At 41.8% G+C, this 24,745-nt stretch overlaps 1 protein-coding gene across 2 annotated transcripts; it reads left to right on the forward strand.

Moving 5' to 3' along the window:
• The first annotated feature begins 11,974 nt into the window (after positions 1-11,974).
• Positions 11,975-24,288, forward strand: H15. Of its 2 annotated transcripts, none has more exons than NM_135082.3 (6): positions 11,975-12,887; positions 14,606-15,069; positions 15,379-15,512; positions 20,707-20,992; positions 21,660-21,904; positions 23,049-23,623. In NM_135082.3, exons 1-6 carry the CDS (start codon positions 12,575-12,577, stop codon positions 23,587-23,589), a joined length of 1,983 nt encoding a protein of 660 aa, NP_608926.2. In that variant the 5' UTR covers positions 11,975-12,574; the 3' UTR covers positions 23,590-23,623. The 2 variants fall into 2 exon arrangements, with proteins under 2 accessions (NP_608926.2, NP_001285627.1); NM_001298698.1 differs by having other exon boundaries at positions 12,328-12,887; positions 15,382-15,512; positions 23,049-24,288.
• The last annotated feature ends 457 nt before the right edge of the window (positions 24,289-24,745 follow it).

The raw sequence follows: 24,745 nt of genomic DNA on the forward strand, positions 1-24,745 counted from the left end.
GCAAAAAGTCACTCGATCCAACGGAGGCTGTGCTGCTTTTCGGGTTTGTTGAAAAGCTGAAAATCTCCCATTGTGGCACATTGTGGTTTTCGGGCTCGGTACTTGAGCAAACAAAGTGTCCCGAGCCCCGATGAACAGCGTGCCACATTCATTTATCAAATTGGACAATGGTCTGTGTATGCTCATTTTTTTTTGGCACGATCTAAAGGATAATCGTAGAATTGTAGTGGAAATTACGTAGAAAAGTGGGTGTTTTAAAGGTGCGATCATAACTCAAAACATCGTAGTCTTTTTTTATACTTATTTTAATTCTTTGTAGCTAGAATATTCCCTGGGAAACCTGCATATTTAAACCCTTAAATTATACTGGAGCAGTACCTTTTAAAGTTCACCTTTGCCTTTGTTTTATTCTCCTTTTATTTCGCCCACAACTTCTTGACTAAATGATCTTTATCGCATTGTCCTGGGCCGCCGTTGGCTGTTTGTTTTGACCGCGACTTGCCAACAAATGAGCCTAATTTGTCAAAATGCCCGGTGGGCATTTCTCCGGCTTTCATTCAGCTCGAATTCCAGTCTTTTCAATTCAATTCAATTCCCGAGCCGAATTCCTCGCCTGCGCGCATGAGAATTCCATTTGACAGGCCTTGTGCGCCTCGTTATTAATAAGTCCTGATCCTGTCAACTTACGGCACATGTCGAAGCGGACCAGGCCAAGAACAGCAGGAAGCAGTCGGGAATACCGTTGGCCGGACAGTGATTAAGCGAGAATTAAATGTCAGGCGGCTCGGATCGGTAGCACCAGATGAGGGATCTGGATCCAGATCTCGAGATCCCCGAACCGAGCGTGAAAAGTGGAGAGGAGATCTTGACTAATACGCTACGCCCCGAGCATCCGAGCATCCGATCTCTGATCTCTGATCTCCACCAACTGTTACAGCAGAAAACCAATGCCGAGCCAACAGCAAATAAAATATGCAAATAAGGTGGAAAAATAAAAATAAGAAAGCATTTTAAATGCGAAACGTCAATCAACACAGCGTCAGCTTCCAACTGCCAAACTGCCAACTGCTAACAAAGGCCAAAATTGAAATGATTAAAAAAAGATTATAAAGTTCGTCAGCATCGCAGGTAAGCTGAGAAAAACTAGGGAAATATTGTTGATTTAGTGAAATGCAATATTGCAATTCCTGAATTTTATAATAGTACAAAGTTCTACACTTATTATCTGATATCTTTGTTTCTCATTTAAGTATTTAATTTTTTAGATATTTACGATGTTTTGCTCAGTGTATGAATATGCTATACCTAAAAGTGTATATCGGTTTTACGGCTTCGTCGTTCACTCAACTCAGCTCATTAAGCAGCCATGACGAATGGAATTGAAACTGATATATGAATGTTCGACTCCAGACTGAAGACACTTACGATCGCTTTATATGGCAGCTTGCAGGCCAGCATTCACTGTACAGTGAACACTAATCACTGTGTCAATAACTGGGTGGTCTCTTGCTGATTTTCAGGTGACTTGGCGTGAATTTGTTAACTTTTGCTCGAAGCTGGGAGCTGGTTTTGTGGTTAAGGCTCAAAAACAAGATCGAGTGTGAATTGCATTGCAAGATATCTTTTAAAATATATGTATACATAAGTTTAAGCTTACCAGACGAGCCTAAATATGTGGCTATCTATTTATTTTATTTGTTTTTGGTAAAGCCCTAAACTCTGGATCACTTAAGCCTTCCAACTAACTCAAGCTGTTGTCCGGCATAAATATTTCTACGCCATTTTCCAAACAAAAAACTCTTCTCTAATGCGCCTAAGCTGGCATCCAAATAAAGAAATAAAAGCAAACGAAACCAAATGTAATCAAATCAGGTAAATTTGTCATAAAATACCACACAACAACAGGGTATCAACGAAAGAAAAGCTGAAGGAAAAACTAATTTTGAAATGGATTTCGTACGCAGTTTTGAGCACAAATGGTCCAGGACTTTGGCCTCTCGGACTTGGTCTTTTGCTTGGGTGTCTTGCAAATTATACGAAACCATTTCGAAATTGAACGCATGACAGGCGGCTACCGCACCCCCAGCCCCCCCTCCGGCACCATTTTCACCCATATACGTATGGCAGCCCCACCATTACGACATTGGTCAGCAGAAAACTTGCAAGTCAGGCGAATGGGCAGTGTCCTTACTGCTCTAATAATAAAACAGCTCGGGACAAAAGAAAAACTAATAAAACAAAAGTTTCCCCTCGACCATTTGTTGTTTACCTTTTTATGTTAAATCACCGCAGCAATAACAAGAACAAGGATGCCCCGCCACATATACTATAACATATAACATATGCGACCCGTGTCTGGACCAATAAGCGCTCGCAAAAAGAAGATTTGCCCATATACGGTGAAGAGTCTCTAAGACGAACAATCTGTAACTTCAAATACAGAATAGCTGTTAACCTTTAGTACGAGTTTTTTTTTGAATATTTTATTATTACCTCTTAAAGATACCTTAAAGATACATGATCTCTGCTATCGAGCACTCACTGTGTCCCATTCCTTGCACCTTCGGATGTCCCAACTTCAGTTGTTTGTGGCTTGGGTTCGTGATTTGCTAAACTTATGAAATTACTTTATGAATTTACGTGTATCCTGGCCATGTTCCCCTCCACATGGCCTAAAACCCTCATGTTTTTTTTTTGCCCCTGTTCGGGCCATTTGGTCAATTCCTGCGGCTGTCATTGTGCTATTCCGACGCCTTATCTCTTCAGGATTTACATAACAGCAAGAAGGAGGAGGGGCAGGAGGTGCAAGGATTCCTTTTTCTTTTGCTGCTGCAAAAGTTTTACGCAAGTCCATATGTTGGATTAGACGACGTGTGTGGGTGTAGTTTGGAAAAAATCCCATAAATAGGAAATCACATTAAGTTTTGAAAACTCTGCTGTCCGTTGTTTGCATATCCACAATTTCTCCGCAGATAAGCAATGCCAAAGTTTAGGTTTATTGCCGCCACGTTCCATTCAAAACTTTATTCCTTTCTTATTTTATAAATTTTTTATTTCGCTTTGTTATTTGGCATACGGGTATATCGATGGTCAAACGTAGATTAGCAGTGGAAATATGCTTTAGGAAAGCATAAGTACATAAATATCTAAAAATCCAGATCTTTTTAGCAAAGAGGTAAATACAATTTTGAATTTAAGATTAAATTTTTAGCATCAACGAATATTTAGTCATGAAACTACTAATAGTTATTTTCTCCTCTGGAAATTCTCGTTTTCATTGGCCTGTCAAATGGATACGCCTTTTCTTATGCCTGGCACTCGGCAATTTTCGAATTGACATTCTAATATTTGTACGCAATTTACGCAGAGAAAAACTGCATGAAAACCCTCCCAATTGGGTTAATAAAAGACCAACGGAGCGTTAAGAAAAAGCAGTTACAGGGATCTACACTTTGATTGAACCAAAAAAAACCAAAAAGAAAAGAAAATAAAAGAAAACAAAGAGTTCAATAACAAACAATCGGGAAGGAGGCTCTTAATTTAGGCAAATATTTCTGCCAGCGTGTAATATTGACTACAAATGCATGTGCAAATGTTGCCACGGTTTGAAAGGATTCGAAAGGCGCAGGATTTCGAATAACAGCGGCTGTGACACGCCCCCTTCTCCGCCCGATTTTTGTGGAGCTCCGAAAAAAAAAAAATCATGCAAAGCAATTTAAGCCAGAAAAGGGTGTCACATGTGCCAAATGACTTTTGCGTGTGGAAATGACAATGATTTCTGCTATGTAGACAATAACGAAATGCAAACAAAGGACAAACAACCGAATGATGGAGGATCCGAGGGTGAGCGGGCGCAGGGGGCAACGGGGCAGGACATCACGGCAGGACGAGTTCATAGAGCGACATTTGCATTTGCCTGCCATATTCGCAAATGAAATTGCGAGCCGGGACAGCCAGGAACTTCAAATTAGTTTTTGCCCAAAATAGTTGGCGCTGCCAAGGAAATGATTAAGCCACCAAAGTGGAGCTCCCTCACTACGTGGGTACACTGGGAGAAATAGTACACCTTGTCATTGCAACATAAAACATACTTCTTGTTATTGCTTTACTTATATGACTTTAAGTGACAGTTTATCGGATTTTGAAAGCTGAGTAGTACTGATCTACGAACTTGGGATTGATTGTAACATATAAATGTTTTGAAATTAAGCTCCCATGAATAGGATTTTTCGCGCTGTGCATCCCATTCCCATCCTAGTTCCTGGCAGGACGCGTCACATGTTGGCTCATAAAGCTGTCACAAAATGACTTTACAACTTAATACACGGACAGGGCCAAAAGCGGAGCTTGAGGGCCGAGCTGGAGACATAGACATCAATCACATTGACTGCCGCAAATATAAACGTCAAGTCCAGTCGAGGGGTTTCTCCCCGCAAAGCTATAGCCATGGCGTGATCCTCCACATGGGCGGAAGGACATCTGGCGCTCCCCGGTCGAGTGAAGTGCCATTAGGTGGCAGGAAGGGCATTATTTTGACCGCTGAGCGCCAAGTTATTGTTTTGGTCTAAACCGCGAAATCGCATCTGGCAGCTGTCTAAATGTCTCGCGCACTTTTTGCGACACTTGTCGCGACCCGAAAGCAACAAATCCCGATTCGATTAGCGGATCAAATCGGACAGGACATCAAGGAGCCAATGTCTATGGTAATGTGGCGCCATTGCCGGACGCAAATTGAGGGCACCTAAAACAGCATGGTCCAGTCAAAAAAAAGTTCAAACTCAAGGATTATTATTATTTTAAATGTAACTAAAACTAAAGTTTAACAAAGCTTAACCCTGCTTATTTGAGTGATTACGTTTCAGGTTTGATATGAATGTTTTTCAGCTTAATTTCTAAAACAATTTTCCAATTTTCATTATCCAATTGATTTTACAAAAGGCACCTTGCAATTGCCCAACAATGGACACACTTTTCAAATAGCTTGTCTCATTGCTAATACACGTGCGTTTTTTGTTTAGAATTTTGATGGCAATTAGATGGAGCAACAAAGCGGCAACCAGACGATGATAAAACGAAAAAGCCCCCCGATGATTAGTTAGCCTCGGAAATGATTATTATTGTATATTTCTAGCCGTAATGGCCGCCCCATATCGCACATTTACACTCCTCCAATGGCACTCATTGCATGTCAACTACAGATATGTAACTCTCTAAATAATCAAAGTCAGGGGCGTAGATGGCAGTTACCGAAAGGGGTGACTAAATCCTCAATACCTCCTATGTTCCAATAAATTAACATTAAAATCAAACATTTTTATACAATCAAGCTTAGGATCTTAGATTTTGGTAAGAAGAAACTGAGTTTATGCCTACATGAAATTACAGCCTCGCCGGCTCTGTTAAAAACTCAAACAATAAACCCAAAATTATCGAAATGGCAACCGTTTTCGCTCTAATTACACGGCCCAATCCGACAGGAAAAACAAAGGCAGCCAAATAAAATTGTCACCTGATGGTGTAGTTATTATTTCTGTCTGAGTGTGTGGGCGGTACGTTGGCATGGCCATTGTTTTTCCCCTGCACGTAATGCCAGCAAATATAATTGCCATAGAGCAGCGAATACAGCCGAGTAAAACAAGCCGCAATGAAAAATGGCTTGCGTGAATTTGTTAAAGTTTAGAGCTTCATTTTGCATTTTGGTCGCAACCCACACAGCAAAAACTAACTAAAATCCAGGGAGGCAGGCCAAAAAAAAAAAAGAAAAGCAAATGTCGCGCACGAATTGTTGGCCATAGTTAATTGCAGGCTGCACCTGTTCAGCGGTGGGCGTGGCCAACGCCCCTTTCCCTCGAGTCGAGCTATTCGAAATTTTCCAGATCCCAGATGTAAGATTGCATCTTTTGTCGCATGAGCCCAACCCCAAACCGATCGTCGGACCAACCCAGTCCATGTAAATTACCATCGAGAGGTTGAGGTTGATTCTCGGGGTTCGGGGCACCGAGATTGGGGATTCAGGGATTGCGGTGTCCAGGGATATGCAGACTTGTGCATACATGGCATGGCTTTCATATCCGCATCGCGTGCTGCATGTCAACGCGTGTGTTCCACGTAATTGTCGCTGACTTGGTGGCCATTCGCAAGATGGCCGCGTCCTCCGCATCCACCTGGATACCATGGGCGGGGTTCATAAAGTCATAATAAGAATCATTAACTATTTTCAAGCATTATTACTTCGTAACGTTGAGATTTTTGCTAGAACAAAGTTTAGTTATTTATTTGGAAATAAACAAAAATTTTGCTTGCAATTCTTGCCATCCCGCCCACTGTGCATTGACAGCAATTTGCGACGCCTGCATCCGAGAGCGTGTTTGGCGGCCATCAGGCGGAGCTTTTGCACCGCCCTGTGATTAATTGCAATAGGCGCTCGGCAATGATTGGTTCCTGGTAAACTTCGCACTGTCATGACATCGACATGGACACGAAAGTGCAGATGGAGCGGAGATGGCGCTGGATTCTAGGAAGCCCAAAGGCACCGGATTGCCAGACAAATCAGCGTCACCTTGTTGTGCGCCTCTTGGTTTCTCGTTTTCTCGATTTCTGGATTGCTGGATTCCTGGGAGACAGAACGACTCGCCCGGCGATAAGATCACCCTGAACATCATCCCACGCCCGGATATCTGAGATATGGGGGGAAAACTCGCCTGGGCTCGTTGATCTTTCACACCTTGCACTGGAGTCAGCTTCCTACAAGTCAGGTTACCACCGCGGAAAGAATCCCAACCATTGTTGTACCGATTTTCATTGTTTTCCGCTTGGCGTTTTCCAGGGATCAGGATGCGATGTCCTTGCGATATAAATCGCATTAATCACACGATGGCAACAATGGGTGAGCAAGGTGTGATCACAGTTTTGACAGCGACAATGACAAGAGATTTTTATTTTTATTGGCCAAGAACCGAGAACAACCTCTGTCTCCGCGCCCCTTTCTTTCCATAGAATACCTGACTAGTCGAGCTGACATTGTGTCTGGCCGATCCATTGTTTGGTTTTTTTTTTTTTGTCAAGATCTCTCTTTTACGATGGGACTCCCCCTCTCGAATGAAATCCAACCCCGAGTCATTCGACGGCAATTTATTAATATTTAATAAGCCTCCAGCACTGAGCTCTTCATCGTGTGGGTGGCTCTCGATGTGGGCACATTCTTCGCATCCCATTGAAGACAGTCGCGGTGTGTGGTTCTACCCACCTCGGAATCTTCTCGTTCTCGCTTTCTTCCCCTACCCAGAGAATACAGCAGCCAGTCGGGCTCTTCAGCTGTGTTCTTCGCTTTGATCTAACCGTTTTGTTTATGTTGCATAAGCAATTTGCAGGCCAGACACTGAGAAAATCCAGGATTTATATTTAAAGTGGAAAAATGCTGGGGGGAACCATCTAGTATATGTAATATTTCCTGAACCAGTTTTTCTTCCTAAGATTTTCACGTGTATCAATTAACTGTCGCAACTTTATCATCGACAGCAGCAACAGCAACTGCAAGTTGGGCTCATAAATTTATACAGCAAACGGAACGCGTGTTAATAATAATTTCAATTGCTCTGCTAGCATTTGAAGTTCTCCGACGTTCAGGGGATGCCGCAGATTCCGAGTCCGTCAGCCAGGATGTGTTTTACACCCGAAGATCGTTAATCTCCGGGGATCTTGCGCCCGTGGATTGGATGGCATTGGGGTGCTCCTCTAGCGCATTTGATGTGGCAATTACCATGTGGCAGGAAACAGTCGTGCGGCCAAAACAAATGTATATGCACACATTTATCTCAGCCATTTGTATCTGTATCTTAATCTAAGCCCATCTGCATCTGGAACTCGGACTCCGTGGCAACAGTGGGCGTGCATCATTGGCAATTTTACCATATTATCAACGCATCTGTGAGCCGACAAAGTGTTTTCAACGCTTTCGGTAGTTGCTGCTTGGGAATGTTGCCGTTGCAAGTTGCTAGTTGCTGGCTGTTGCAAGTTGCAAGTTGCTGCTGGCTGGCTGCTGCAGCTGGTAGGCGTTGCCGGAGTTGCGAGCCCGCTTCGATCCCGATTCGATTAATTTTCGCATTAAGCCCGGCACAACTCCGCCCTGGACATGGCCAAAAGGATTCGCTTTGCCTACACTGGAGAAAATAAGGCTGATGAAATGTGGTACAGATACATAATAATTTCACATAATATCTTTTGGCAATTTAATATGAGATTTTTCAGATTTTTGAGTTAATGATCTACATAGGTGCATAGTTTTGTTTAGAGTGCACGATTTTTCGCAGTTGTGGGCGCGGTAATGAAATCAAATTAGGCAGAGATCTCGTTGCTGGCGGCATAATTGATTTGCTCCGCTCGTCTGCGACTCCGTCGCTCTCTTGCACTCTTGCTGATCCCAAGGATAATTGCCAATGTCCTTGGCATTTGGACGTGGTCGCACCTGCCTTCGAGTGACACGCTCCGCTCGCACTTCGCCCACTCAGCTGGGCAGATCGGCTCTCAAGGATGCCGTAATGGCCATAAAACACAATTGTTCGCAATTATTAATTCTCTGTTTGCCTTGGCGCAAAGGATTACGTTTGGGCAGGAGGGCGACTTCAAAAATGGAAAACAAAACCATTCGCTACGCAATTCGTATGCAACAATAGCGGGGAGGTTGGAAAACAAAAAAAGGGCAGAGAGAAAAAAATAGATTCGAACACACATGTTGTTTCGATTTCGGGCGGCAATAAAATTGATATATCCTTTGGCACAATATGGCCGCCATGTGCATTTAGATGGCCATGTCCTGGCGGCTTAGTTTCCGCCTTTTTCCCAATTTCCCACCGCCGCCCGCCTATTGGCCATTTAGTGCACGTAGGCAAAAGGAGCAAACGCAAGGAAAATAGTGAAATTTCCCAAATAAAAACTAATAGCCATTGGGAAAACCGTGCTCCATTCTGCGGCTTTTCCGCATGCGACTTTGCCGTAATCCCGTCAAAGCGTAAACAAAATAGGAATACATGGGTTATTTGAAATCTGTTCCATTCAATGAGAATCGCAATGGCTTCTAGAGTATATATCCCCTGATTGGATTTTCCGTGCTCTTCCAACTTTTTTGCTACGTTCTCCGATTTCTTTGCCCAGGATTAGTCATAGTTTTTGGCAATTTTGTTCATAAATAACTTTGAAGTGCTTTGTTTTGATTTTCCGATGCAGCAACATTATGCAAATACCTCAAGGCACAATTTTGTGGGCTTTACGTGTTTTAAAAGAAAGACGGTGTTGTTCATATACAAATATTTCATTGCTCAAAATCTGCATCATCATAGAATGTTCACAGAATTAAAATAGAAAAACATATCTGAAAATTTATTTTTTTAAATCTAAATATCAAGGTTTAAATCTCCCATAAAATAACATAAAAAGGGGGTGTTTTAATAAAAGTTGAAATTTCTCAATTAACTCCAAACGCATTTCCGCACTTTACGAACTTCATTAGCTCGTTGATTTCCACGAAAATCGTTGAAAACTATTTAAAGAAATGACTATTAGGAAAACACGCCCTCTTAATTTCATTAAATCAAATTCAAATTGTCCGAGACCAGCCCACAAAGAAAACAAAAACAAAGCGATTGCAATTTTTCACTCCCCCTGAAAAAAAAAATATATATATAAAAAAGGAGCAAGGGCAGGAGCAGGAATAGAAACAGGGAAAACCCCCCCAAAAAAAAACCTGGAAAGTTGAAAAAATATGGTGGCATATGCAAATGAGATTTCAGGGCAGGAAACAAATCATTGAAAAATTGTCACCGAGCCGCGACAAAGCAAACAAAGCGAGCTGCGGCCCACCCTGTCTGTATCCCTATACTCCAGATACCACATATAGCCGAATGTACTCCCTCCACCGATCCGACCACCATCAACATCACCATTAGTGGCTCAATTGTGCGCCACATCGGCTGGCAACCACGAATCGCATGCAAATGAAACCGCAGAGACAAAAACAACGATTACACCTGGGAAAACTAAAATAAGACGCATTTTGAATTTAAATTTTGCATTTGAGACTAAACATTTTTATTAAATATTTAGATAATAAACACATTCATATCAATATGTTGTAAACTTTAATATAAAAGTTACCAAAACTAAATTTTAAGATAAATGTATTGTAACCAGAACATACAAGACATAAAATTTAAATAGTTTACACTTTCGATAATGTAGCGAAATTATTCAACTTTTCTCGCAGTGCTGGGAAAAGAGGACATCATCCTAGGAGGACGAAGGGCGCAGCTGACGAATTGTGAAAAAAGTCTGACGGAGGGAAACAAGATGGTGGCACCACCAGAGCCCCTTCCCCTCACCCCACCAGTTTCCTCCCTTTTCCATGGGTCTATAATTTTCTGCTGCGTTCACACGCCATAGTCGCATTTTTTTTCCAACCATCTTTTGTTGTTTCCTTTGAGCAAACATTTAAATTAAAAACATTTACATACGCCGGTGGGCGGACAAAAGGGAGGAGTGCCAGGAACCCAGATATTCAATTATGATTTTTCAATTGGAGGACCCAGCACACGAGACACTTTCTCAGATAAGTCCTGTCGCAGGACTTTTTGTTTTTTCTCTTGACGGTCTGGAAAATTATAGGGTGATGGTTAGGATGTTTAAAGGACATTTAAAGGGAATGAATAATTACAAGAATACAAATACATAAATATATTTTTCTTGGAATTTGGTGAAAATACAACTTGTAACGAAACAATTCAATACATTTTTCATAGCTCAAAATTGTACAATTTTTTTGAATAAAATGAGAAAAATGTGGAAACAGAAAACATTTCGAAATATTTTACATAAAATGCTGGCAAACAATAAAATGATGGCAAATGCGGGATAACCCCTTTGTTCATTTTTTACATTAATTTCCTCTCCTGAATTTTATAGATTTCCCTACCATGTTTAAATATGCTTTATAAGGTTATGTTTATAAAACATTCATTTCAATGTTATAGGTTAGTTCTTAATATAAAATCGTTTATTTAAGACTTAAAAAATATGTAATCAAGAACAATAATATTAATTTCAGAGATACCATGAAATTAAATATTATTAAAAGAATTTTTCAATATTCTCAATTTATACAGTAAACGTAACTAGAACGAAACTCACTCGCTTTTCCACTCAACTCAGTGCGCTGTGGTGAATAGCCAATGAGAAACGGAATGGAATCGGACCGAGTTGAGAATAATTGTAAATAGTCGACGAAAAGCGGTGAAACACACCCCCAACCCCGACCAACAAAATCCACTCACACTCACCATAGCAACAACAACAATGAAGCAAAGAACTGTCAACAGCCAAAAACAAAATGACGAATTTATGAACTCCTCAGCGCGCTCTCTTTCGCGCTCCCTTGCTTCTAGCGGCACGAGTGAGATGGCAGCAACAAAAGGCTCTCACTCAAATACGGCTATATAGAGTTGTCTCGCTCTAACACGCGGCTAGCTTATGAATTGGTATTGTTTTGAGTGCATGGGAATGTGTGTTCGAATTGGAAAATGGAAATGAGTTATGCCTCGACGCCGACGTCGCTGCAAGCAGCATGGGAATGCACTGCATGTGTGGCCATCTCGCTCACACCAGTCTAATTGAAAACCGTATTTTTTCCCATATTTCTTTTGCGGTTTAAACTGGCGGTTTGCCTACGTCACGTAAGGAAAGTTTCGGGCCATGTTCTCTGGAAATGTTTCCTTACGTCGCGTTACGTGGTGTTGAAAACCTTTCGCCGTAAGACACATCAGCTGTTGTTGTTTCTGTTTTGGGGGGTCAGTCGACGTCGCAGTTGGCTTCGCTGTCGGCGTCCTCGTATTTGTTGTTGATTTTTGCGTTGCGTTTTTTTGTTGGTTTTGTTGGCTTTGGCTTTGGCGCTTTTGGCGTTTACATGGCGAAAAGCGAATTGGGATTCATTCAATGGTCAGCTGCGTGACTGTGAAGCAGCGACGGCGCTCCGGAATTTCCCGTTTCCTACTCGAGAATACGCAAATTACGATAAATAGCACGAAAAACCGGAGACCGCAAATACGGGCGTAAAGTCGTCAAGTCGCAAAGTGTGTCGTAAAACGTTGGAAAAAATAATACACATTATTTGCAAAAAAAAATTAGACAAATTTTATAATATTTTATTATTTAATAAAAAATCAAACGGCACAAGAATAATAACATACATACATATATAAAAAGGAAGCAAAGCAACTCTGTGTGATAAAGCAGTTTAAATTATTAAAAGCAAAAGCCGGCAAAAAATCAACAAATATGTTGAAGAAAATTGTAAAGAATTCAGTTTAAATCCGAATATAATATTTTAAAGAGCATTAAACAAACAAGTCCCAAAATAGTAGAACTAATGCAAATACAAACATATCAAATAATGGGCAACAAATAGGCAAACGATAAAGAAAATACCAACAAAAGCGGGAAAGAAAGTCCGAAACCTTTGAGAGCATATATTTGGCAAGAATTGGCTAAAATCCGTGCAGCAGCATTACCAATTGGTCTCGGCCCGAAAATGCTTTTGAGCAATCAGCCGGCGAATACGAAACCGCAGCAAACGCCTTCGCCGTCGCAGACGCAGAACTTCAAGTCGAAGCTGCAGCAGCAGATTGTTTCGGCAGCGGCGGCGGCAGCGGCGAACATAGCCAACGGCAGCAGCCATCATCATCATCATCAGAACCATCATCATCACCATCCGCTGAACAACCATCATAATCACAATCACAATCAGCACAACATTTCCTTCGCCACGGATTTCTCAATTGCGGCGATTATGGCGCGCGGCGGAAACGCCCCAAGCAGCCGCGAACCTTCGGAACGCAGTCTGAGTGAGTAAAGTAATTCCCGCACTAAAATATCAGGCCTACATCGCAAACTAGACTCAAGAGCTGTTCAAAAATAGCCAATGCATTTTAGGGCTTCATTTTCGATTGGGTTTCAGAACAATAAGTATCTTGATATCGTTAGTTTGCATGAAACGAGCTTAAAAACCAATCTTCATTTGAGTCCCATCGCTTCATTCATGAACGTATGTTTCTTATGATTCTTGAATTCATATTCAGCTCCTTACTACAAACAAGTTTCACTCTATTAACATATTCAATATTCCATTCTTTCGATTGAGACTAATAAATTGGCCAGTCAAAGTTTGAAAAGATTTTAACTCTGGCATATCTAGCATGTTGATGTTTATCCCAAGTTACGGGCTTGTCTGCTGATTTAACTATAAATATTTACGATCCAGGATTAAAATATGAAAGGCTTGATAAATGATTGAAAATAATCAAGCTGTGACGAAGAGCCAATTATCACATTTATGTATTATTTATGTGAATTTTTTAATTCAGATTTCAGATACAAGATTAGGAAAGTACACTCAAAATCGAAATAGAACTCGATAAAATCACACATAAGAGCAGAAACAAAATGCATTGCCAGAAAAATATATGTGTAGCAAATTGGCTTTGAATACTTGAGACTTGATGAAGAACAAAAGCAAATTAGTAGGTTAGTGTGCTAGCAAGAAAATTGAAATGTAGTTGATATTTCTATATATTTCTAGAAACACGTAAAGCAGTTAGGAAAATATATAAACATATTTCATTGGCTTTGGTAAAGAGTCATGTAATCGATTGCTTAGTAATATTCACTTGCTTTATTACCCACCTCTTGAAAAACTGTCGCAGCTGCATTACATTTCTATATTTTCCACATTTTTTGCTGCCCTTTTTGTGCAATATAAATTATATATTGATGACAATGCAACGTTGATGACTTGATAATTGCAGCAAATGCGCGGCAATAAAATAATCAAAGCCTATTTGAATGCGCCAAAGGGGTTGGGAAATGCACATGACAGGCGCAGAGCAGATACATATATATGTATAATCGCATTTGTATATACACTCTGAATGCAAAACTATTTAGATGCCATAATTGGGCAGAGACAAAAGCGCAAACAGATGCATTCATTAGTGTGAAAACCGACCCCCCCCCCACCATCGTGCACACCATTCTCTTTCAATTGGCAATTTTCATTGGCAATGCCAGCACACAAATACACACGAAATTAACATATGAAATTGCATTTTGAGCAAATAATTGAATTTCTGGCGTAATCTGTAAAATGCATCTGGTCGCGAACTGGATTCTCGTTGGCATTGCTGTTGCGACTCGTCATCGACAACATGCAACATGTTGCAGCCCAGCAGCAACTCCCACATTAACGAGCCACGCTGATGTCTCTCTTTTCTAAGTGCACTGAAAGAATATGCTCTTCTAATATGACAACAAACAATTAGCACTTATGTCTGTTAAGAAATGATATACTTAAATACACATTCTTTACTGTTAGAAATTCGTAGGAATCTTTTTTATAAACTTATAAGCTCTAAGTATCATTATATTTAATATTAATTATTTTTGGTTACTTGTATCAAACATTAATTTTTAATGATTGTGTTTTGTAGTTGCAAGTAGTTGTTTTTCCATAATTGGGACTTAGTTACTGACGCATTCTGCCCCCCATTCATTTCTGGTCGTGTAGGTCCCGCATCTGTGGAGCGCTATTCAGGCCAGGATGCGGACGATGATGTTGACGTTGATGTGGTCGACTGCAGTGACTCGGAAATGCCGTCGGCAACTGCGGCAGCAGCAGCGGCGGCAACAACAGCAGCGGCTGCAGCGGCAGCATTGCAGGCGCAGCAACAAGCGCGTCAGGCATTGCGTGTTGCACAGCAACAACAGCAGCAGCAGCAACAACAAAGGCAGCAGACACATCACCACGCAACAACTGGCAAGCAACAACGCCAACATCACAATCATCACAGCAGCAACACCAACAACAGCAGCAACTCAGGCAACAGCAACACCAACAGCAAATCAAGCAGCCAGCGAGGGCGTTCTGCTGCCGCAGTGGGAGCCGCTGCCACGCCCTCGCCACCGCCGCCCCCGCCCTCGCAAAGTCCGGAGGAACTCGAACGCCTGTCGCCAGAGGAATCACCAGCCCAGGTAAAGCTGCACAGAGACATAAATCCTTTTTGCTTCTAGAAAAAGTGGCTAGCAAAAAGTATTATTAGCAAAATTTATAAAATAAGATATAGGTACAAAAAATTTGATATAGGATTATTTCCTATCTTATATATTATATTATCTTATATAATAGATTTTATATATAGTAGATATGATTTTCTTTGTGTGTATGCATCACCAACTAAGTGTGGCGAAAGAAATATGCATCTCCTCGAGCGTCCTACTAAAATCGCCTCCTAATTCTCTACTCCTTCTTTTTCATCTCTCTTGGCAATGCCACGCCCACAGCAGCCCACGCCCAAGATAGTGGGCTCGTGCAACTGCGACGATCTCACGCCCGTCCAGTGCCACCTGGAGACCAAGGAGCTGTGGGATAAGTTCCATGAATTGGGCACTGAAATGATCATTACCAAATCGGGCAGGTGAGTGCAGTGCCATTGCCATGGCGGCAACAAATGCATAAATTAAGGGGTTTACACCTAAGTGAGTAGGCTGGAAAAACCAGGGGTTTCCATTGATGCAGTCATGAATGATTTTTAGCAGAGATGCAAGCGCAGATATATGCCTACTTTATTCTATTTAAAAGGGGATATTCTATATATACAGAGTGAGCTTATCTGAAGTATACTGTATATTATATGAGATTTAAGTTGAATTTCCTTTTTTAAATGTTCTCACTTTCTTATTTGTTGATCTTTCAAAACTCACTTCAATCAATCCACCAACCAATCAAGTTAGACATTTGAAAACTCCACTTATCGACATAGCCAGTTATTGAAAGAAATTTCCCGATAATCGATCACATTTCGTTTATAGCCCCGGCAACTTGCATTTTATTTCATTAAGCGCATTCGTTGGAATTCAATTTGCCGGCGGTGTTGGTGAGGCGGAGTGCTGGGAGGAGTGGATTGGCATGGGGCAGTCCGGGTCATAACCATAATGCCGCCCCCGGCAGTTGGCCACCAATCGAGCCCACGAAAAGTCCTCGAACGAAACACAATCAATAAAAACTTTAATGCGCCTTTCACCCATGGAAAGCCAAATGCCCAACTTCCAGCTCATGTTGGCTGTAAGCTAGCGGCCACGCCCCGTTTACGCCCCATGCCGTCTTAACTGGAAATATCAACAGCTTTTCGGTTAGTTCCTCATTTACATCAAGACATTTTTTTGTCGTTGTATTTTTTTTTTTTTTTTGATTGACAAGGCTTTGAAGTAATTTGCGTCGATTTTCGATTAGCAGAAAAACAAAAGACAACCATTTCGTCAGCTGTTTTAGCTCAAACATTAAACATACATACATACGTACGCCCAAAAAACACAAACACGCATACTCACATAAGAAACCGAATTAAACGACTTTTCATTCGCAACTCAGTCAAAGTTGAAGGAATTATTGCTCGACGATATGTTCGAATGTTGTGGCGAAGTTTTCAGGGGGTGGGGGGGTTCTTTAAAAGGAAACATGAACGTGAAACATAACCGTTTGGGGCAAGGAACTTTTGTTTTATTTTTTTGCCCTTTTTTCTCTCTCCCAGAAAACATGCGAAATGCGCATTAGTCGCTAGGTGGTAGTTAGGATCTCCCTTCCTTTGTTTGTTGATTTTTTTGGGGCCTTTTTCTGGTTGGTTTATTTCGGGTATGATGGAATTTCGCAATGAAATGATACACACACATCTGTGAATGGAGTATGTATTGTGCAGAATGTATATTCCCTTTTCACTTTTGTTTTTATAATTTGTTTAATTTTTTTGTAGGGTACTTTAAAGTCTACCCAGTGCTAGTTTTTCTTTTTATATTTCTGCTACTGTTTCTTTGCTTTTTGCCTGGCAACTTTTGTTTATTATTTGGCTTTGTTGATGCTTAACCCTTTGGCGGCCGTCAACAGGCGGCTCTGCACCGCCCCGCTCCCTGCATTTACGACACATTAACAAATTTACTCCTTTCGGTTGCCCCGCATTTTGGGTACCCCCATCCGGGGATCCACACCAAGTATAAATTGCATTGTAATAGCTGCCGATTGTCGCGCTAACAACGCATTTGCATGTCCTTTGGCTTTCGGGACAATCGCTCCTTTGGCTTCGTGTTTTTGCGTTTTTGTATTTGTTTTTTTTATGCTGTTGCTGTTTTTTTTTTCGGCCCTGTAATTAGTCAAAGGATACCGATGAACGGCCAACACTTATTTACATTTGTGCGGGTTTGACGAACGCGTGCAACACAATTGCAAAACGGAGGCCAGAAAAAAAAGCCACAAATTCGATGGAAAAACAGTAGCCGAAGCAGTGGCAGAATAATTCCCATTCCCAGCGATATCCATCTATGTCAGCACATCGTTTGCTAGCTAAACATGTCCACGAAAGGGGCGGGCCAGGTGGCTAAGTGGGTGTGGCAATGCGGGACTTTTTTATGTGAATGATACATTTTAAATTGCAAAATATACGACTGGGGCTTTGGCTCGATGGCATGACTCGCTGCAGTCTGTCATGGCGGATATAATTTGACAACGGTAAACATGTAGAAACAGATCCATTGTCCGCACTTATCAATATTTCAAATGAAAGCACAAAAACATAGAAATAGGGAAAGATTACTTAACAAAGATGGTAAAAAAAAAGGTTACCCACCAATCCTATATACACATTCTTAAAGTTATTCTACGAATATTTAAGCAATTCAAAACTAACAATTATACATCAAGGAACTAAGTATCAGCTTATTTCCTTATGAAGTTGTGATCACTCCATTGGTTGCATCTGTTCTTTCCATTATAACCCGCAATTTTTCAGACAATTCGCTTTGGCAGCTGTGAAAATGTTGCTGCCACATGCAAATGCGCATGCGTGGCACTCATCAGAAGGAAACCGTGAAAAGCGGCCAAGAAGTGCCGCGAATTGCCAGCACATACGAAATCGAGAAAAAAAAAACGAAAAGACTTTTCAGATGATTTACAAGCAGGGGCAACGTTGAAAAGGCGTCAAAGTCAGAGCGTTCGAATTTTTTACCTGTTACGTGGTCAGGTTGGGATGGTTCTCTTTGTTTGTGCGGTTGCCGAGATAAAATATCACGTGGTTTGCGATTTTGTCACGCTGTCAGCGGTTTTGAGGTTGGCATTTTTCCAAAGACAAAGCCGGAAAAGTCCGCAGACGGGCTAATTGTTTGTTGACCCATCGCAAAATACCCAGAGTTTGTCAATATTTTGCGACAAACGCTTCACGCCTATTAGCCCGAGCTCTTTTCCGCCGCAGGACATTCGAGGACAGTAGCCTGAGCTGCAAGGATGCGTTCAAATTGCAATTTCCATGGTGCAACCCCTTGCAGGTCAAGATATTTTCGCCGCTCTGGCATTTTTTTTTTTTTTTGGTAAACAGTGTCCACAACTTCATTAATATTTGTGGGCAACAGCTGAAATGCTCAGCAGATAGCAGATAGATCGGAAACAAGTTAATCCCCAGTTGCAGTAAAACGGGCAGGGTATGAGTTATGAATTAATCAAATAATAAAAGATAGCGAACGGAGGGAGTGTGTTGTCAGCTGGCGATAAGATCAAAGTTATAGTCTATAACTTGTCTTTTTCGGGGGTTGCTTTTTAGTTTCGCTTTGTTCACCTACTCGCTGGCTAATTTGCATTTTATTAATTTAGACCTTGAGGCTTAATTTGCTGTAACAAAGGTGTTGATAATGAATTGCCATTCCTACATGTTTCAGCTTATATGTATACCATACTAATTGAAAGCCGAGCGACCCCATGGCAAATGGTGTGTAAACTTCATAATTGTAACCTTTGGCACCTTTGGCTCTTTGGCTGCGGTCCGAAAAACCGAGTGAGAGCCATTTCCCTAATTTTCCCATAAACAAATACATAAAATCCACACTTAGAAGCTCGGCCAGCGGGCGAACTAAACTAAACCGTCGAAACCCCCCACGAAAGCGAAATAGCAAACTTGGCATTGGCTGGGGGAGTGGCTATTGCTTTAGCTGCCCTCGGGCGGCTCTTCAACTCGTAAAATGTATGTAAATGCTGGAATATGATTTACGACATTTCCGCCTAGCAGCAGAAACACCACAAACACACAAAAAACAAAAAAAAAAATAATGGAAACGTGGGGGCGCGCCATTAGATATGGCCCATCAAAACGGGGCGTGGCAGTTGCTCGGCTTTCACACATTTATGGATTACATTAGCAGGTCGGTCAAGCCATCAGCAAAGTGTTAACATTTTACTCGAAACTGAGAAAAATATTTGCCAAAACTCCTAAGTAAAAGTGTAATTGGCCAAGTGTCTAAAAATATATTGATTTATGAAGTTATCAACCCTTTTGAAGAAAAATGTAATGAATAAAAATCGACTATTGTTTCTTGTGCTTAAGAATACCTTGAGAAGTATTATGCCCAGTGCATTATGTGTAGCATGAGCTTCTTATGGAAATTCTTTCCATTCGTTTCGGGGTTAGAAACAAAATGGGAGCTTCCGGTTTGGCGGCTTCCGTTCTCGAGTTTTGGCGGTCAAGCTTGACTGCAGTTAGTCAGTCAGTTGAAGTCGGTTTGTGGGTCCGTGCAGATATCGAGATAAGCGAAACACGTTAAGTGCCCGCTACAATGGTGCTAATTGTGGCATGCAACTGCGAGTGCAACAGAAAGAGCTTACAGCACAAATCACAATTACAACTTGTGATTCCCGGATTCGTTTTGGCCTGGTAACTGCGATAAATACGCGGCCACAGAAACAATCATGGTGACACTGTGCCCGCCCATTACAATAATGGGCTGTAAACACAGCTCGAACAAACAAGAGTTGTACGTTATGCATACTGACATATGTGGGTTGAAATTCAGGAGAAATGGGAAAAAATTGGACTGGAAAGAAGTCTTCAATCGGGACCTACAAACCTATACAGGTACAAATTGTATTTGCGTGCCTGACAATTAAAGTCCTTTTGCATTTGAAATGCTCGTATTAACACATTTGTTATTGAATAAATGTATCTTAAGATAATACGGCGAGGTTTGCAAAGACGCCTTATGAAAATATCAGTCGTTTAGTTTCAAGTTTCTTGATCGCCAGTAAACCAATTTGTTAAACAAACAATTAGAATTATGCAACCCAGACTATCGGCTTTACTATTTGATTCATGGTAGGCGTTCTTTCTGCAAGACAAATGACAAAAAACTGGGCTGGGTCATTAGCGTCATTTACACTTACCTGCGACCACAAACACGATTTTCTGCGGGTGGTGGGTGGTAAGTGGGTGGGTCGGCGGTACACACCCCGTTCCGCCCACCCGCTGGGCGAACGTCCTGCGTTCAGGACGACGACATCGCTTTCGGAAATGTGTCAAAAACGTGCTAAAAGTCATAAAATTAAATATGCGTCTTATTTACATACCTTGCTAGCTCACCACCTACTTGTTTTTTTTTTGTGTTTTTGCCGCCACAACACAATGGCGGGCAATAAAAAAATAGTTCATGATTTTTCGTGTTTTTCTTGTGTGTGTTTTCGTGACTTCACTAGTATTTTCCGAAGACTTTGGTGCAACATAAAATGTACTCCATCCAATACAATACTATTAAATTATTTTCATTAAGATTTCCTTAATTTGTTAAATGTTTTATAAATTTCAGACGCATGTTTCCCACCGTTCGAGTGAGTTTCTCGGGTCCTTTGCGGCAAATTCAGCCAGCTGACCGATATGCCGTACTTTTGGATGTGGTACCACTTGATTCGCGGCGATACCGTTACGCCTACCATCGCAGTTCGTGGCTGGTAGCCGGAAAGGCGGATCCGCCGCCACCCTCCCGCATTTACGCCCATCCGGATTGTCCTCTGAGTCCGGAGGCACTGCGAAAACAGGTCGTCTCCTTCGAAAAGGTGAAGTTGACAAACAACGAGATGGACAAGAGCGGACAGGTGAGTCGAAGCGTCTCAATTTATGGAGTTCAGATTTTAAGAAGCCAGAACAAAGCCAGAATAGAGTTATAGTTAGAATGGATCGATACGTTTTAACAGTTTTTAAAATTTTAACAAATAACCCTCAAGCTTTAGTTAGTTAACCTTCAACTTTCAAGGATTAAAAGTAATTCTCCGAAAAAATGCTGCTAAGTTAGCTTCTACTCTTTTATAGCCCGAACCTGAATCATCTCAGTCTTGAATAATTTAGGCTGCAAGACAAACTCATAAACTGGCGGCCCGTCTTGCCATTGTCTTGCGATTCGGCGGGGTCAGCCAGGGTTGCCAACGAACGCGAGTGCACATATGCAAATGGCATTGCGCGCGCACAAAAATGAATGAAAATTGTTGGCAATTTGGTGGCAAATACGAGCCGTCTCAGAATCCTGTTGGCATATATATTTCTGGGGATTTTCGAGCCTGCTACCGTTTTTATCACGGCCATAAAGGCGGTGGATGTGAGTGAAGGAGTGGAGTAAAAAGACGCTGCGAGGACAGTCAAAACAAACGTCGACTACTTTTTTATGGACGTACATTTATTATTGAGCCGTGTGTGCGCTCCAAACAAACAACAACAAACAATCCGCATTCAGGGAATTTTTCTTCTCCAAAAACCCACTTTTTGCAGGTCGTGCTGAACTCAATGCACCGCTACCAGCCCAGGATCCACTTGGTCCGGTTGAGCCATGGCCAGAGCATACCCGGCAGTCCCAAGGAGCTGCAGGATATGGACCATAAAACCTTCGTTTTCCCGGAGACCGTATTCACGGCCGTGACGGCCTATCAGAATCAATTGATTACGAAACTGAAAATCGATTCGAATCCGTTTGCGAAGGGATTTCGCGATTCGTCGCGTCTCAGTGACTTTGATAGGTAAGTTTTTCTCCCTTCTAGTCTTGCCCGATTTCCATTCCTCTAGTCCATAGTTGCCCCCGTTTCGGTTTTTTATGGGGTCATGTCTGATTTATGGCCTGATTTACGATGTCCTGTTGAGCCGTAAAGCCGATACAGTAGCCCAACTTGCCGCTGATTAGCGAAAATGTGTGAAAGTGCCAGTCTGCGAAGCGATTCCTGCAGGTTCTTCATCTTCAATTAGCGTGCAACGTGCAACACCGGCAATCAATCGGATCGAACTTATATGATTATATGACCGATGTCGGTGTGTGATTTCGATACACATTTCATTTAAGAGCCTTTAAGGAAAGTAGGGCAATTTGAAGTGCTACCACCTTTGGAATTTATTTAGTAGAAATAAACGGTGATAAGAAAAACCTAAAATTTCCAAAAATATATAAATGATATATTCTTCACGTAGTCGAAATTGCTTGCAACATTTCTGCGGATCAGCAACATTTGAGTGTCTTGTAGCAACATGTTGCCCTACTCCCGACAGGATCTCGCCAAAGGCAATTCTTTTGCAGCATTTTGGAGGACTGCTGCCCTTTTTTCGGACAGCGACTTCAAAGTGTTGCAAGGCGGCGACTATTAAGACGGCAAATGCCCTGCCGCCAGCAGCAACACGGGCGCAGCAGCAGCAACAACAGCAGCAACAACAACAGCAGCGGCAGCAACACCAAAAGCAATGTTGCTGTTGTAGCCGGCACGGCGGCGGCTTAAGTGGCGTAAATTACAGATCGGCGCTTTTAACTTTGATGCCGATTCGTACATGAAATGAAAACACGAAAATAATGAGTGAATGTGGCTCTTGTTGCTGTTGTTGCTGGCTTTGTTGTTCCTGTTGTTTAGTGTCGGCAATTGGCAGTTACTTTCGACGTAATTATGTTATTGCTCCGGCTGAAGTGGCAGCAGCAACAAGTTGCTCATCGGGTTCTGACACTCCAGGTTTCCTCAAGTCAAGCTCGAACTTCCCCAACCGAAACTTAATAGAGTGGCAATGGCTTTAAAAGAGCAAACTCTGTCATTGTTTCGACTGATTAGAGGCACGAATTCAAAAGAATCATTTAATTATTATTATTTATTATTTAATCATTTAATTATTTTTGTGCAACATTTCCAGGGATCCCATGGATGCGTTCTTCTTCGACCAGCACATGCGTACTGCTCCCCTGCGATTCTTTCCCGATCCGCTGATGTCCCAATTGACTCCTCAGGAGGCAGATGCCGCATCAATGGCGCTGTTGGAGAAAGCCCGCCAGCACTTGCAGATGTTTGGACGATCGCCGTACACGGAGATGTTGCTGCCACATCTGTATCAGCGATCGGCGGCACCGCCGCCGCCCCCACCGGCCCCCCACCTCAGCGCCTTTCAGCTGGGAATGTGGCAGCAGCAGTGGCCCCAACTCACCGCCGGATTCCTGGCCAGCGCCAATCAGCAGGCGGCCTTGGCCTTGGCAGCAGCGGGCGCCAATCGAACGCCACCACCTTCGATGGCGGTGGCGCCACCAGCTCCTGCCACGCCCACCTCCTCGTGCGGTTCCGCCTCTCCGGATCTGAGGGCCAGACCCCAACTGAATCATTATCCTCAGCGGTTCAGTCCGTATCAGGTGCCCCAGCATCAGGCATCGCCACCAGCCTCCAATCGAGCAGAAAGTCCATAGGATACAGCTACCAACGAAAACAACTAAACCACCCAAAAAAAAAAAAAAACACCAACCTTTTCCCATTTTGCCCCACCCAAAAGAAATTAAACTCCGATGTGGTTTTTAAATTTGGAAATCCTACTTTTCGTGTGCAATAAATCAGTTTAAATTCCCATTAAAAATCAAAAATTAAATTTAAAAAAATCACAGATTGGGCTGTTTGAAAGTTTAACTTATTAAAAAGGTGCAATCAAATTCCTTCTGTCTGAAACAAAACAAAATATCATAAGTTTCCCAAGTTTATAGACCACATTAGAATACCAACGAAATGTATGTGCAATGTTGTTGAACAAAATGAAAGTAAATATATCCCTTTGTAAATAACCCCGAAAATGTTGCTGCGACATCCATCGATGTTGCATGTGATGCTAAGCTAGAGAACCGTCTTAACCGGTTTCACTGTATTGTAATTTTGGTAGCATTATAACAGTATTAGTTAATTTAATATTAGGCCTAGGCAATACGCATACCCTTTACACTTTCTGCTGTGTTTTTTCGTTGTCGTCCCATGTGTTCCTAATACTGCAAATCATTGTGAGAATTCCACGCTGAATTAAACCCTCTAGACACTCCCCGCAAAAAGCAATTGCAAAATCCAATTACTATAAACACTTATTTAAATTATGTGCAAAAAGATAGGAGGAATCAAAACTGAATAAACAATTTATAACACAAAGAGAAAGGCATTTGTTCATATTTATTTGTGCTCGTATTTTTTTCTGTATATTAATATTGTGGCTTAATGGCTGGCAAATATAAATGTTTGTGAAAATATGGCCAGCTATTAATAAGGTTAATGCTGCTGATGGGTTGCAGGTTGCAAGCGGCTAGTTGCATGGGGAGCAGCGTGCAACTTGCAACCTGCAACACGTGATGCGCAGTCGCGCATGGCCACTGACATTTGGGAACGGCAATGAAATATAATTTATAGAATTTTGTGCTCTTTATGAAAGTCTAATTAATTACCACTCCGTGTTTTAGTCCATGTTGCTATTCGTAGTCGCAGTATCTGCCCCTAAAAGGGTTGCATGCCATCGACAATGAATGCAGTTGCACGCGACATGCGTCATCAATTTCTAATGATGTATGTCTGCTCCACGGACATTTGTTATTA

Source organism: Drosophila melanogaster, chromosome 2L, assembly GCF_000001215.4.
Source record: "Drosophila melanogaster chromosome 2L".
In the NCBI taxonomy this organism is placed as follows: Eukaryota; Metazoa; Arthropoda; class Insecta; order Diptera; family Drosophilidae; genus Drosophila; species Drosophila melanogaster.

What these genes read in the sequence shown, in the direction of transcription:
- H15 (NM_135082.3), top strand. Translation starts at nt 12,575, where the DNA reads ATGCTTTTGAGCAATCAGCCGGCGAATACGAAACCGCAGCAAACGCCT. An exon ending in CAGAGGAATCACCAGCCCAG is followed by an intron (nt 15,070 to 15,378) that starts GTAAAGCTGCAC and finishes CCACGCCCACAG; the next exon opens with CAGCCCACGCCCAAGATAGT. An exon ending in CGTCTCAGTGACTTTGATAG is followed by an intron (nt 21,905 to 23,048) that starts GTAAGTTTTTCT and finishes CAACATTTCCAG; the next exon opens with GGATCCCATGGATGCGTTCT.